Source organism: Vanellus vanellus (assembly GCF_965231255.1).
Source record: "Vanellus vanellus genome assembly, chromosome: 24".
Lineage (NCBI taxonomy): Eukaryota > Metazoa > Chordata > Aves > Charadriiformes > Charadriidae > Vanellus > Vanellus vanellus.
Window position 1 is genome coordinate 5,591,665 of NC_138929.1, and position 13,595 is coordinate 5,605,259.

The 13,595-nt window shown below is 46.3% G+C and overlaps 1 protein-coding gene across 1 annotated transcript in view; it reads right to left on the reverse strand.

Moving 5' to 3' along the window:
• MYO1D (myosin ID) overlaps nt 1–13,595 on the reverse strand; it is a 188,319-nt gene that overhangs the window by 110,089 nt on the left and 64,635 nt on the right. The window contains exons 15-16 of the mRNA XM_082495123.1: nt 6,605–6,771; nt 1,191–1,398 (exon numbers count right to left, since the gene is read on the reverse strand). Coding sequence (XP_082351249.1) covers nt 1,191–1,398; nt 6,605–6,771 — 375 coding nt within the window. The remainder of the gene's footprint in view (nt 1–1,190; nt 1,399–6,604; nt 6,772–13,595) is intronic.

Sequence of the window (13,595 nt, forward strand, 5' to 3'; positions counted from 1 at the left end):
AATGATTTAGGGGATAGCCAAGTCGCAACAAACTCCGGTGCCTTCCAAGAGTACCTTTGTAAGCAAAGACAATGAGAACGAGAATGTGTTTGCCCTGAAGTCACAGAATGTAAAATTAGTTATCCTAAGGGTAAAACCAGAAAAATCTCGAGCTCAAATCCCGTGTTCAGAGAGGGAAAACAAGTGCACAAGTCCCGTTGCACAGCGCCTTAGGTGTCTTACCCTTTGTAACGCCAGAGGCTTTCTATTTTCTGTTCTGCAGACTGCCTTTCCCTCAGCTACCCTTTCACGCACGCTGCCGGGGCAGCGCTTTTCCCTGTTCCTGTGCTGTGACTCTCCTCGGCTTGCACCCGCAGACCCCAGTATTGCACGTTGTGGCAGGTTCTTATGGGAAGCGATGGCCACTAGCGCGCAAATCATCCCTTCTTTCTGTATCCCTCAGCTGTATTTTTTGGTTTACGTTAGAGGACTCAATAATACAGATGCTCAAAGCTTAATAACCCAATATGCACGAGCATCTGCACCCGGTCCTTGAATGCTCCAGCCAGCACCAACAGTGTCATAAGGAAAAACAATAGGGATTTCGCCCAGGTCCTGATAAAACCCCAGTAATTATTAAGGGAATAGTACGATGAGGGAGACCACGTGCTGCACCAGAAAGGACGTGCAGGGAGGGTGCTCACTGGAGATCCCTTCTCTTCCCAAGCTGGCCTCTGGGGAGAGTTTTCCCTGTCCCTCTTCTCACTCCGTCTTCCCCTCCCACTCCTTTCCCTGCTCTCTCAAGAGTTTTACCATTAAACTCGATGGATGCCATCAGCTATGGATCCACTAATAAAATTTTACGCATATAACACTGTCTCAACATCCGTTGTGCATCACTCGTATTCACCCATAAAAGCTCCTCTACGTTTCTAGGGAGCCTACTTTCAGTGAGTAAAGAGCAAGGTTTTTAAACAATATCCAATAATCTTATAGGTCCTACAGCTCACGGTACATCACACCACATCGAGACTTCAGTGCCGCTACAGAGAGCGTTACTGAAAAAGCTTTAAAAAAATTAAGTAGTAAAAAAACCTGCAGTATTCCACAATTTGTGCCGACTTGTCCCTTTTGCAAGCGAGTCCGAAAAGGGAGCAAAGGTGTTTTAAGGAACTTGAAGGGAGTTTTTAATGCAGTAAATTAAGCTTTACCTTCTGTAGGAAGAGGACAATCCTCACAAGCATCTTGGCATGCAGCTCCTCCAAGGTGAACAGAGTTCGAGGCGTGCGGATGAAAATCTTGGTCTTGCCATAAGCAACATCGTGCTGAAATCCGTGACACTCTATGAGCTTCTTCACAGCATCTTTGTCTGAAGGGAGGTCATGGTTTGGCCAAGTGAATTCTGAGATCATCTTGTACCTGGAATCACAAAGTACAAATTACAAACGTAAACTTTGTCACCTAGGTTCTCAAGCAGGCCAACCTTCAACGTGTTTTAGAAAGAATTGTGATCTAAATTCTAATAAAATAGATTATAGATAGAAGAGCCTCAAGACAACCTGTGTAGGAATCATGATCCTCAAAATCCAAGGAAAAGGCGTACGAGAGGCATGATTTTGTGAAATGCTGAAAAAAAAAAAAAAAAAAAATATTGCCAGAAGCTCACTTCATCAACACCAAACCGATGCAACACGACAAACCTCATCATTGTCCTCCTGCACATTCGGCAGTTCCATTATTCACACTTTCAATGTTCAATTTTAATTTTTTTTTTGCGAGGAAGAGCAGCTTTGCTTTGCTCCCCTTCTGCGTAGGAAGCCAATGGTAATCAATTGTTTAGACAGAAAAACTAGATTTAAAAATTCTGCAAATAATGTTCTTGTACATCATTTTTGCAGCCGTTTCTAACAAATTTTAATATTTACCAAAGCAGCAGATAGTTGAACTGCCACAGTTCGTGCAAACACCACTACTGCCTGTAAGTGCTGTTCAGTTGTTCCCTCCCGTCCTTACTCTCCAAACTCCTTTTGACACTCGGAGAGAGAATGCAGATTGGAACTAAGACAACTACAAACCAAACATGAAAATAACGGCGTCAGACTCTGCTCTCCCCAAGATACACTCGCCTTGCACAGTGCCGATTAGGTGAATAGACGTTTGCAAAGAGCAACAATGAATTTTCTGCATAAGATTTACGGACCTAATCAAAAATGCAATAGACGTTTTCACTGTAACGGGACCCGCATTCATGTTCTAAATAAAACAAGCGTGCAGCAATCTAAACCACTTCTCCGTTTAAAGCCCACGATCCAAGTCAAGCATCAATCTCAATGGTTTAGACATTCAGAATTTTCAGCTACTATTAAACGGACGCAGCAATAAACCTTTTTACTGGGGAGTGGGTGCGCTGAAGGAGTTACTAAACAGACTAAAAATAAGCCTGAATGGAAATACATCACGCTGTCGCTGTCATCCATCAAATCAGCCTTTCTGAACAAGCTGCTGAAGAGGGGAAAAAAAAAAAATGGAGGTTTGCGCTGCGTCTAAGCAGGGAACACCCTCAGCGTGAGGGTTACAGCACGCAGACCAGGGATCTTACCGATAACTAAAACAGGCTCATTAAAAAAACCCTCCTCAGAGTCACGACAGAAAATTTTGCATTTATGCTTGGCTGGCAAAAGCATTCCTTCTCTCAAATACACGTGCTCACAGGACATAAATATTTCACACGGGTTTCTCTTTCTTATTCTCATCAGGAAAATGTTCCTGCAATAATTAATTCACTGGGAAAATCTTCCACCTTGAGACATTTACATTAGGAAAAAAAAATAAAATAAAATAAAAAAATCAAGTGAGCAGAGTGGCAGTGCAAACCCAGGCATTACCGAGCAGATCCGCTCCGCCGACGGGGCCAGGAAAAAACAGGACGAGATACCAGAGAACTGAAAACCTGCCCAAAAGAAAGGTTTATTTCTCTTCCTCCTTTACAACAAAAGCAGGGCTGTGGTATTTAAAGATATCCCCAGGCAAACGGGCCACCTCCCTCCCAGCCCACAGGTGGTGGGACCGGTGGCGGAATGTCATGGCCTCCGTTTGTTCCCCCCGCGGCACGCGCGGTGCAATGCCACGAGCTCCTTCCCCGCAGCGGAGAGCACGACCTGGATGCCGCAGCAAGGCAAAATCCCAACCTCGCTGCTAATTATAGCGAGGCAGAACCCAAAATACATCCGCTCACGGACACCACAACCCTTCCCCTCTCCTGCCCAGAGAACCTGGCAGCTTTCAAGGTCATGTATACATTAAACATCCATTTCTACACCACCTTTGTTTCTCCTTCTTCTCTCCGGACCCGGCTACAGAAACACCCGGCAGACACCAGGTTGCTACTCGAGTTTACAATTCCCACTACAGCTCTCCTAAGAACCACGATTTTTGCGAGCGAGATTTTTGCACAATTTTGCACAAGCTTTAATGAAAAAATACCAGGTCTGAGCATGAAGCTGGGTCATACTCTTTTCTTACCGCCGTGGGGTTGACGGCTACCACGGTGTCGTTTACGCGCTATGTTTAACATCGCCTGGAAATAGGCACGGGGATGCCTTGGTGGGGAAAGTCTTGGATTACGCTCGCACGCGGCCATGCCTGCAGATGCTTCGCAGGCGCCGCTCTTCCCCCTGCCCCGCACACGGACCCCTTTCTGAAATCCAAGCAGCTTTTTTTTTTTTTTTTTCCCCCACAGTGAGTTATATATTAAACCAAAAGAACGCATCATATCTTAAATAGACACATGGTCCTGACACGCGTTTCATGCAACTGGAAGACATAGTTACCAAGTGAACGCGCACCATCTCCTGTGCAACAAAAAATATTTAGATCTCACTTTCTACAAATCGCTAAAGGCAGACTGGTTTGCACAGAGCTCAAATCAAAGCTTTCTTAATTTCAAGGAAAGCTGGAAAAGGACATTTATTAATGGTCTTAACTGTGCTTCACTGCATTTCCTACTGGTACACACAGGATATCAACTACCTTACAGTATTTTAGTGCTAAGTAGCAACGAACTCTTTTCCAGCAGAAAGGAAAGTTACTTTTTATATGGTTTTATATACATATATATATAAAAAATAGGCATACATGCACTCACATAGATACACACACACATATATGTATCTCTTGTCTATATATCTCCTGTCCCCTCTAAGAGGAATTAGCAAAACAAACCACAGGTATCCGTTTTGGGCTCAGAAAATCTGAAAGCATCAGGGGCCTGTAAGGGAGTTCAATATCTGTTTGCGGGTCTGAACTTCCATAAGATCTTTTTCAAATGTAAGCAAACAGATGACAAAGTTCGGTCCCCAAATCACCTCTCGCTGCCTTACTCTAGATCAACCTTCAAACGCGCCCAACGTGCCGTGCAGGAGTCCAGAGCTGAAGGGCCTGGAGTCTCCTCCACCTTCCCCGTCTCCCAATAAGCCTGTTAAATATAAAGGAACAGAAATCCCTCGTGATCCCTGTTCAAAAACCACTTGGAAAACATGCGGCTTGCACCACAAATCATCTCCCCCAGCCCCTGTAAGAGGGGGGCTCTCACCCAATGACAGAGAACAGAGAATTTGGGAAAAAAATAAAAACAATATCCAGGCTGGAATATTATTACTTTTTTTTAATTTGGAAAAGTCAGTGTAGACTGGACTTGGAGCAAATCCTGCGATATGCAAACAGAGCGTCTGATACCATAGACTGTAGATGTTTAATCCTACTCCAGGGTCCGGCAGAACAAACGTTCCAACAGCCTGAACGCTGCACCAGTCGCCATGTGCTAATTTGGTTTACTGGCTGTAAACACCAGTTCTGGTCTCCAGCTTACCGGAGCTAATCAAACATTCATTAAAAACAAAGTAGCTGTTTATATTAACAGTAATTACCCAAATCTTAAGAGTAAATTGTAACAGATTCCACATGCGAGGGCAAAAGCACGGTCTAACCACTGCATAATGTTTAAGAAAACTGATACCCAGCACCGGAGGCTGTAATTAGTCAGCCAGACCCTTTCGTCCCGCTGCTGGTACCACGACACACCCAGGCAAATCTCTACAGTGAACAGCAAGGCATCTTTCAACGGCACTTCGTTTCTAACGCGTGACATCCCACCCGCTTGAGTAGTTTATTTTTTTTTTTTCTACCCTCACGGCCTTTTTCTCACCTGATTCAATACCAGAAGTAAAAATCAATTCGCCACTTCCTCAGCGAGAGGCTGAACTCGGAGCACCCATGCTAATTTACTGAAGCCCTAAGACACATTTCAACCCAAAACATTTCATTTGTCACAAGTCTGGTAGGAATTAAGAGGGCAAGAAGTATCAAAAACATGTTTTAATGGGGTCATGTTACTATCCCTTTTTCAGACTTCCAATTTTAAAGTACAGAGGTTTCCTCCTGCGCACGCAATGTCACCGCGTGCCATTCAAGCACTTCCCAAGACATGCAATGTCTGTCTGTCTCTCTCGCTGCAACAATTAGACAATGTTCAGAGAGAAAACCGAAGTTAATTAGCTCTGGTTTTAGGTTATGCTCTGGGGAAGAACCTCATTACACGTTCCTGCTGCAGGGAGGAATGCAGCAAACAAATTTTAGCAGGAAAGAAGTTGAGGCCGAGTGCCACGTCTGCACCTCTAAACCCATCTGCTGCCACAAAACGAGAGAGCAACTGGAGTCCCCATTAGACACATGCTTTATCACACCCCACAGCAGATACTAAACCACCCGTACGCTCAGGAGGGAGGAGCACCAGCCCAGAGGGCTCAAGACTTACTCTTCCCTCGTGCGGAGACAGCCAAACCACACACCTCACTCCAGCGCCCGAGCTGTCCTGCAAAGAGCTGAACCCAGTGCCGTGGTTGAGGCCAAATCGGCCACTGGGGATGTGGGGGACCCCAGATGGGACCGACCGACAAACTGACCCACGCTTCTTTCAAAGAGAGAGGCAGAGGAGGGAGAAAGTGATTTACGAGTTTAGAAGGAACTGCACTACTTTAATGAAATATTAATAATAATATAAAAAGAAATAGTGAAATATATACAAAAATGGATCAAGCTCCTGAGATGACAGTCACGACACCGGCTGGCACTGGGGCAGAACCAGGCTGGACCTAATGACAGACTGGATTCCAGACCTGCATTCAGGATGGGGATCACAGGCAGACGAAGAGTCCTCCTCGGATGCGGCCGTTGAAGGAAGAGCGCTGACCCTTTGATCCCTCAGCTTTTACACTGAGCATGAGGCAGATGGGATGGAACACCCCGTTGGTCAGGTTTGGGTCACCCGTCCTGTCCGCTCCTCCCCGCAGGTGGGACCCCTCTGCGCTTTTCCGCCGCCGCCGCTCCAACAGGGCACATAACAGAGCTGTGCCCCGGGGGGTTACAGCAATACGTATAAGCAGAGCCTCTCCCACCCCGTGCCGGGGCATCAGCTACAGACGTGGGTCTGATCACTCTGAGAGCGAACGGCGTCTGCGCAATACGCCGCTCATGTCAGTAGTTAGAGGAGGCCCAGCTAAGAAGCGAAGTTACTGAACAAAATTGGTCCTGAGCAGGACACTGAGTCACTTGCCAGTGCCCTTCTTACCTGTGAAGAAACTTCTCGTACGTTTGGCGGTAGGCAAAGCCTGCGCGGCGGACTCTCACGTTCTCCAGAAGGCCGAGGTATTCCACTTGATGCCGGCAACGCTCTTCATCAAAAAGCTGTGGTGATTTCTTATCGTTGGGCTTAATGCAACGGACGTAATAGGGTTCCTAAGGGGAGAAATCAAACTCAGTTTCACTCAGAAAGAAAAATGTCTCAGCAGCCGCAGCGGTGTGCTCAGGAGGACACCGAGATGACAGTCCACCCCAGAGGTTTGGTTGCTTAACAGGCGTTACGAGGTTAGGACAGAAATGGCGAGAGCGGCACATAACACGTTCCACCCCTTTGCACGCTGCAACAACATCTCTTCCAGGATCAGTGTGGTACTCGTGGGAGTTCGACTGTCCTTTGCTACGCTTCAGAACCAGTTCCACACCCCCCTTCTCTACAGACTGTGCCAATAACAAAAAGTCTTCATAAAAGATAGAACAAGCGATGTGAGTCATTGCCCCGATTGGTGGATATGGCTTTTCTGGTATCACCATCTAGAAGCAGCGTGGATTACTCCATCTCCATCGTTTTTAAACGGTGCTGAATGAAGCCCTCAAGCCTGTAGCAACGTGCTTGAACGATGGAACTGGCTAAACCCAGCTACCTTCCACCCCAGTTCACCTCCACAAGCACCACACCTCCCACCGGACAAACACAAGCCACCAGCGGGCCAGCTCCTCTTTCTGCACCACCTTGGACTCGCCGGTGGCAGTGAACCTCGAAAGGGGACCGGTGGCTCTCCTGCACCCAGCACAGCCCAGCTGGTCCTACCCTGGACGGTCAGGACAGAGTCCCCTCAGGGTCACACAGCTTTCACCGTCAGCCACAAGATAAGCCCGTATGCAGTCCTGCTCGACTGTTTTGATGTTTACTTTTGGTTTTATGAGATTAAAAGCAACTTTCATCTAGGCCAACACGGTCTATAAGCAGCACCAGCTTGTAAGGAGTGCCTGTACGTCTTTTAAACTTACTTACTTTCACCACCCTGGGTTTTGAAGTCCATTCATCTCTTTCTCTTCACTGTTAGCCCTTGCTATCCCACTTCTAACTTTACTGGTGGGGGGAAAAGCAATTATTAAGCATCATAAAGGCCAACCTTAGTGTTTCAAGGTAAAACTGTATTCTTATAACATTCATATATATTATTTTTTAAGTAGCCCATGCAAAAGGAGCGGCATACTGGGCAGGCTGGCAGAGCCTACTGCCCACCAAGTCTCATCACCGGCCAAGGAGGGAACTCAAACGAAGACCTCAGTCAGCTCAGAAGGTCTCGCTACGTCCGCACTTGCTTCAGAGGACGTGGCAAAGACGGACTTAAACTGGAGCATTTAAAAAATCAGTTTACAGCAATGCTAACATGATGCTAAAGGGGGATAAGCAGCCTGTCTGAAGTCTTAACACTAGAAGATGTCACCTTTCATCATCACAACCGGTAATTAAGAATGAAATTTCAGCAATTTTCCCCTGGACTAGATGAAACAAGTGAAACCATCTCTAAAACTGCTCTGAGTAACCAGAGGCCCCTTCTCAAAAGGGAAACCCCAGAGGTTCTCCAAAGGAGTCTGTTCTGTTCCAGTACTACCGGGTGGTTTCAACAGTGATTTGAATGAAGGAGTACAATGTGGGCACTCAACCTGTCGGCAATATGAAGTTGCAGAGTGCAAGAACACACAACGTTAACAAACAGGAGGAGTGGTCGGGGGGGGGGGGGGGGGGGGGGGGGGGGGGGAAGGGAAAGGATTAGTTTAGTGAGGACAAATGCAAAGTTCCACATTTAGGCAGAAATGGCTGTATAATAAAAGAATGAAAAACTGATTTGACACTAGCACTAAAAAAAGATGTAGGAGTTCTAGGCGAACCTGAGTCAAGTTCATGTTTTTCTAAGGAAGGGGCACAGGAACAGGAAAACCGCAAGACAAAAAAAAAAAAAAACCAAACAAAAAACAAAACACCAAGAGATTTCTACTTATCTGAACATCACATTAAGTTTGGGGCACTGCAGTTCAAGTGGGATGCGAACGGCAGTGAGTCAGTTCAGGGAAGAACAAGAAAGATCAAAAATCCAGAAAATGTGACTCAGAGGAAATATGGTTTTAGTCTTGAAGGACTGAGGAGCCACATAACCATCCTGATGTTAGACTGTATACACTTAAAGGGAAGCTATGAAGAAAAGTAAATATTCAGTTTTAGGACAAAGAAGCACCGGTTTTAACTACGGTAAAAACATTCAAGTTAGGTGTCAGGAGACCAAGGAATGGGAGCAGAATGCCCGGGAGAGGAGGAAACCTCCAGCACTGGAGAGGAACAGCCTGAACAAGCATCTGCAAAGAGAAGACAGCAGCAGAGGTGTCTTCAAACAACAGGTAAATTCCCAAGGTCCCCTTCAGCCCTGTTTCCTATGATTTAGCCCTATTTTCTATGATTTTAGGTCACTTACTAATCTCAGGATTATATGAAAGGCCAAAAATTGCAATTTTCCCTTCAGTAATATTGAAGAAACAGGATCACCCCTGACTATCCTGGCTAGTCCCGACATAGCTTGGAGGCACGCAGCACTAATGACAGGCACACGGAGTTTCCACTCACTAACGAACAGGAACAGGCTGAATATGAGTAATGAACAGGGTAAGATACAGAAGCCTTGGGAAAGTAGAGCTTCGTATCCTAGAAACTGATACCAGCCCGTGGACCTTCTGGGACAGTGTCGGACTGGAACGTTTCCCCGCTTTCTTAGGAATGCAATCAGCAGCATCAAGCTGTGCTTTTCTCCTGGAGGGCTCTCCTTGGGGTAGGAATACACAGCAGCGAGGAGAGCGAGCAAAATCTAAGCCAGCCACCCAGGCAAGAGCTGGCAGCATCCCTGCGCTGCCCACCCCGCCTGCCGCAACCCAGCAGCGCGTATGTAGGTGTGGGGAGCGCGTGGGGAAACAGAAGACTGTGTGGGCAATATACGTTCTTTCATCATCTCCCTTCTTCCTCAGTGACTTCATCTCTCCCCACGAAGCGCGTCAGGGATAGCTCTTTCACAGTCTTGTTTAGCTCCTTTCCTTACCAGGGAGACTGCGGCAAAGCTGCGCGTAGCGGAGACCACTGCCCCGCTCCCAAACCACCAGCTGAGCCTCCCAGTAGGGCAGTGCTGTCTTCATCCTGCTCTTCTTTTCACATCCTCAGAAAGCGCCGGGCTCAGAAAAGGAAGAGATGCTAAGGACACAGCTTCCCCAGGACACCAGGCAGCCCAGGGACAGCTCTGTTCCAGGTGAGGTCTTCTACCGAGGTCACCACCACACTGAACACTTCTTCTGCCACGGTAATTCAACACAACCCACACCTATTCCGTTTGTTCTCCTTTTCTTACAGAGAGAACGGTGAAATATAATGTACTGGTACAATTTAAAGAGTTTTAAGAGATTTATATAATTAACTTTTTTGGCTTTCCCCTGAAAATTATCTCTGCACTGAAAGTAAGGTGGTTTACGGGGGTCTTTATTCACTCCACGGTCTCCTACCAGCTCTCAGAACCCGCAGGCTGCGTGGGTGGTGATTTTCCCTTCAGTTGTAGAGCTCGGCTGTGCCATGGGAACGCAGCTGTCATCGGCGCTCTTCACGCTCTCTCAGACACTGTGTGTCAAACTCTGAAGGTAGAAGCAGCCCTTTCTGAACCTCAAATCAGTGCTGAAGTAGGTTTGACGTGGTCACGGCAGCTAGAACTGATGAGGAGTGGGAGTCTGCTGGACCCGATGCCTGCAATTTATAAGCTCTGTATTGCAATCTCTCAGTTGCACGGCGAGAAACGGAGGCCAGGTCATTCACCTGCTGGAGCAAGTCTCCTGTAGGACTGGAAATCAGCTATTTAGGGAAAATGCAGGATTTACAGAGAATCCCTTGAACACAACTTCTAAGTTCAGCTGTAGAAGGTCAATGGTCTACAGTTCTCCCTAACCCCTCTTGCCAGTAACATTCAGGTTGGGCCACTTCTCCACCTACACGTTAGTCACCCTTCAGGACAGACCGTGTGTTGTGTTAGCAACAGGGTCACCAACATCAGGATGACGCCAGACCACGGCACATCTGCCCTCAATACCGTTGAGTTGCACCTGATGTCAAGATGAATATAAATCCTTTGATGAGATTGATATTACAGTTGGTGTCCAAGATCTTAAAGGTCTTTTCCAACCTAAACGATTCTCTGATTCTCTATCACCAATATTCCATGTTTGAGTCACAGAATCGCAACATTTTGAGAAGACGGGAACTGAATTAGAGAAGTTGTTCAGAGTATGAAGTCCAGAACGAGCAGCCCACCCCCCTGCCTCAAGGGAAACGGTGCTACTTGTTCCTTACTGACCTTACCGCATCCAGTTCACACCTACTCGTTACTGCTAATGCATAAGGTCCCGTCACGGCCCCAAAGCCGGCTGCTTGGGTTGGCACTCACGTCTTTGCCATTCAAGACCACAACAAACCTCAGGGAAAAAAAAAAATGAATATCTGTGACTTCAAGCCCGGCACAAAGAGGAGCGACTGTATCTGCGTTTGATAACAAAGGCAGAAGTCAAGGCAGCGCCTTTCCTTTTGGAAAACAGAAATAGGAAGTTCCTGCACAGACAGGAGATCATCTCTCGGTGCAATTACAGTGCAATTAAAGCCTCACAGCAATGACAGCTAGGAGGGCAAATTCTAAAGCAGATTATTCCATGCTTCCAATCCCACCAGCCTCAGCTCTTCAGGGGGATAATTATGCAGCTCCCATTATTGCACCACGAGGCTGTCAAGCCCGGGAGCCGCATTTCATACATGGAAGAACTGAAATACAGCGACACAAAGGCCCCACTTCTGAAAGCTGTTTAGATGCCTAATTGCAACTGGTTTGGGTTTTGTTTTTTTTTTTTGGGAGGGGGTGTGTGTTTTTTTAATCAAGATGAGAGATATTTAGATTCTGAAGCGTTAAAAAGAATACACCCAGTTTAAAATCATTGCACCCTAAATAACTCCTCCTTGAGAGATTTCTTTTCCATAGTTTATAGCTCTTTAGATGAGAGAAGGGATTGGACACAGCACTGACAAATTTGTGCTGGATATGTCCAATCAGTCACAGCGATGACGTTATAACTTACTGGAGATGAAACCTGTCAACCTGGATAGGAGAGGAGAGGTATGGAAGAAAGAAGAGTCAGACAAAAGGAGTTACAGAGAAGGAGCGTAAGCAAAATAAATAAAAAAAAATAGAAAAAAAGAGATGCACGTCCAGAGAGAGCTCCTGCAGAAGCCCATCATTTACAGCCATGTCAGGTAAAGGACTTCGCGTGTCAGTATTTAAAAGAAAAGCCACCCAAAGTAATCCATCACAGACCAAATCCTCACAAGAACAGCACGGGCAGTAAAACAAGTGCTTGAGAAATGTTACACGGCAGCTCTGTAAAGCTAGTTTTGGGTTTCATCGGTTTGTTTCTTGGGAAAAAAAAAAAAAAAAAGGCACTTTTTTTTTCTACGTACAGAGGTTTCTGCCTTTTGGGACTCTCAGTGTGAATCTGGAGGATTACAGTGTTATTGAGATACCAGTCCTGATAAGTGTCACTTCAACTCAGCATCCTCCAAAAACGTATTTCCCGAGTCTTCATACGTGTATGGACATGTGTATACACAAACTGAAGTTAAAACCATGTTCGTGAACAGCTCCTGCAGCGTTGCCAACACTTACACTACTCACCCTAATGGAAGCACCTGACACCCCGATAACCACCCCGCCTGTCTCGGGAACCACAGAACAGTGCTCCATCACTGAATTCCAGATTTAAACCCGAATACCAACAAAACGGAATTTTAAAAGTGGTTATTTTAAATACTGGAAAAGTTAAATAACCATTTAATGCTGTAGGTACTCTATTCAAAGATTTTGAGCTTTGTTTCTGATATTATTATTACTCCTGCCCACCAAATTAGCATTTTTGGCCGCTATTCCCCCAAATGACAGGATTAAAGATACCGTTGATATTGCCAAAAACCCCTGCAGCCTTTTGGGAAGATCAAATGAGTATAAATGAAGAAGAGGTCTTGGACTGCCACTCTGTCTGAGGACTCTAGAAACAGAGCACATAAATATGGTTTAAAGCGGTTTACGGAGAAACACTAAACAAACAAGAGCAGCCCAGGTGGAACGGGAGGTCAGGATGAGTGCTATGGTTTGAGAAACCCACAACAATTTATTGTCATTTAGACAATTATTCTCTCACCCGACGACCTCTCCCCACTCAGGATGGGGAATCAGGGAAAAAGAAGGACAGCCGAGGGCTGAAATATAAATAGATTTAATAGGATAAGACTAAATAATAACACTAAAGAACCAATATTGATCCCAGTACCAATACAAAATACACCAGGATTATCCTCAGCCCATTCTACCCGTAGAAGCTGTGCACCCCCAGCAGCGACAGCCAACGCGGGACCCTGCGAGCGCTGCGGCTTCGGGAGGAAGGGACGGGCTCAGGGCTGCGGCACCGGGGCGAGGAGTTCTCAGGACGGCAGCCGTCACGGGAGAGAGAGAACTCCTCAGCAGACTTCCTAATTTAGAGTCAATGCGCCGTTCCTGGTATGAACTAACCCTGTTGGCAGCTCGGGTCAGTGCCCGGGTCTCGCTCCTCCTCATCCCCGCAGCCGGTGAGCTCGGAAACACTGAGACCTTGAAACCCGCACACCATCGCCGGCTAGAAAGGAAATACTTTCACAAATTCAGACACTAGAGTCTTCTAAAAGCGCAGTCTTCCCAAGTGTTAGAAGAGAAACCAGTCCTGTGTCACTCAAACTGGGACAATGAGAAAAGTTGAGTGCACTTACATACTGGGCACACTCCGGTAACATTAATAAATCAGCTCAAACCGCAGCAAAATTCAGGCTTATCTTCATCTTGGGTTTTGAGAAAGAGCTGAGAAAAACATGAACTGATATT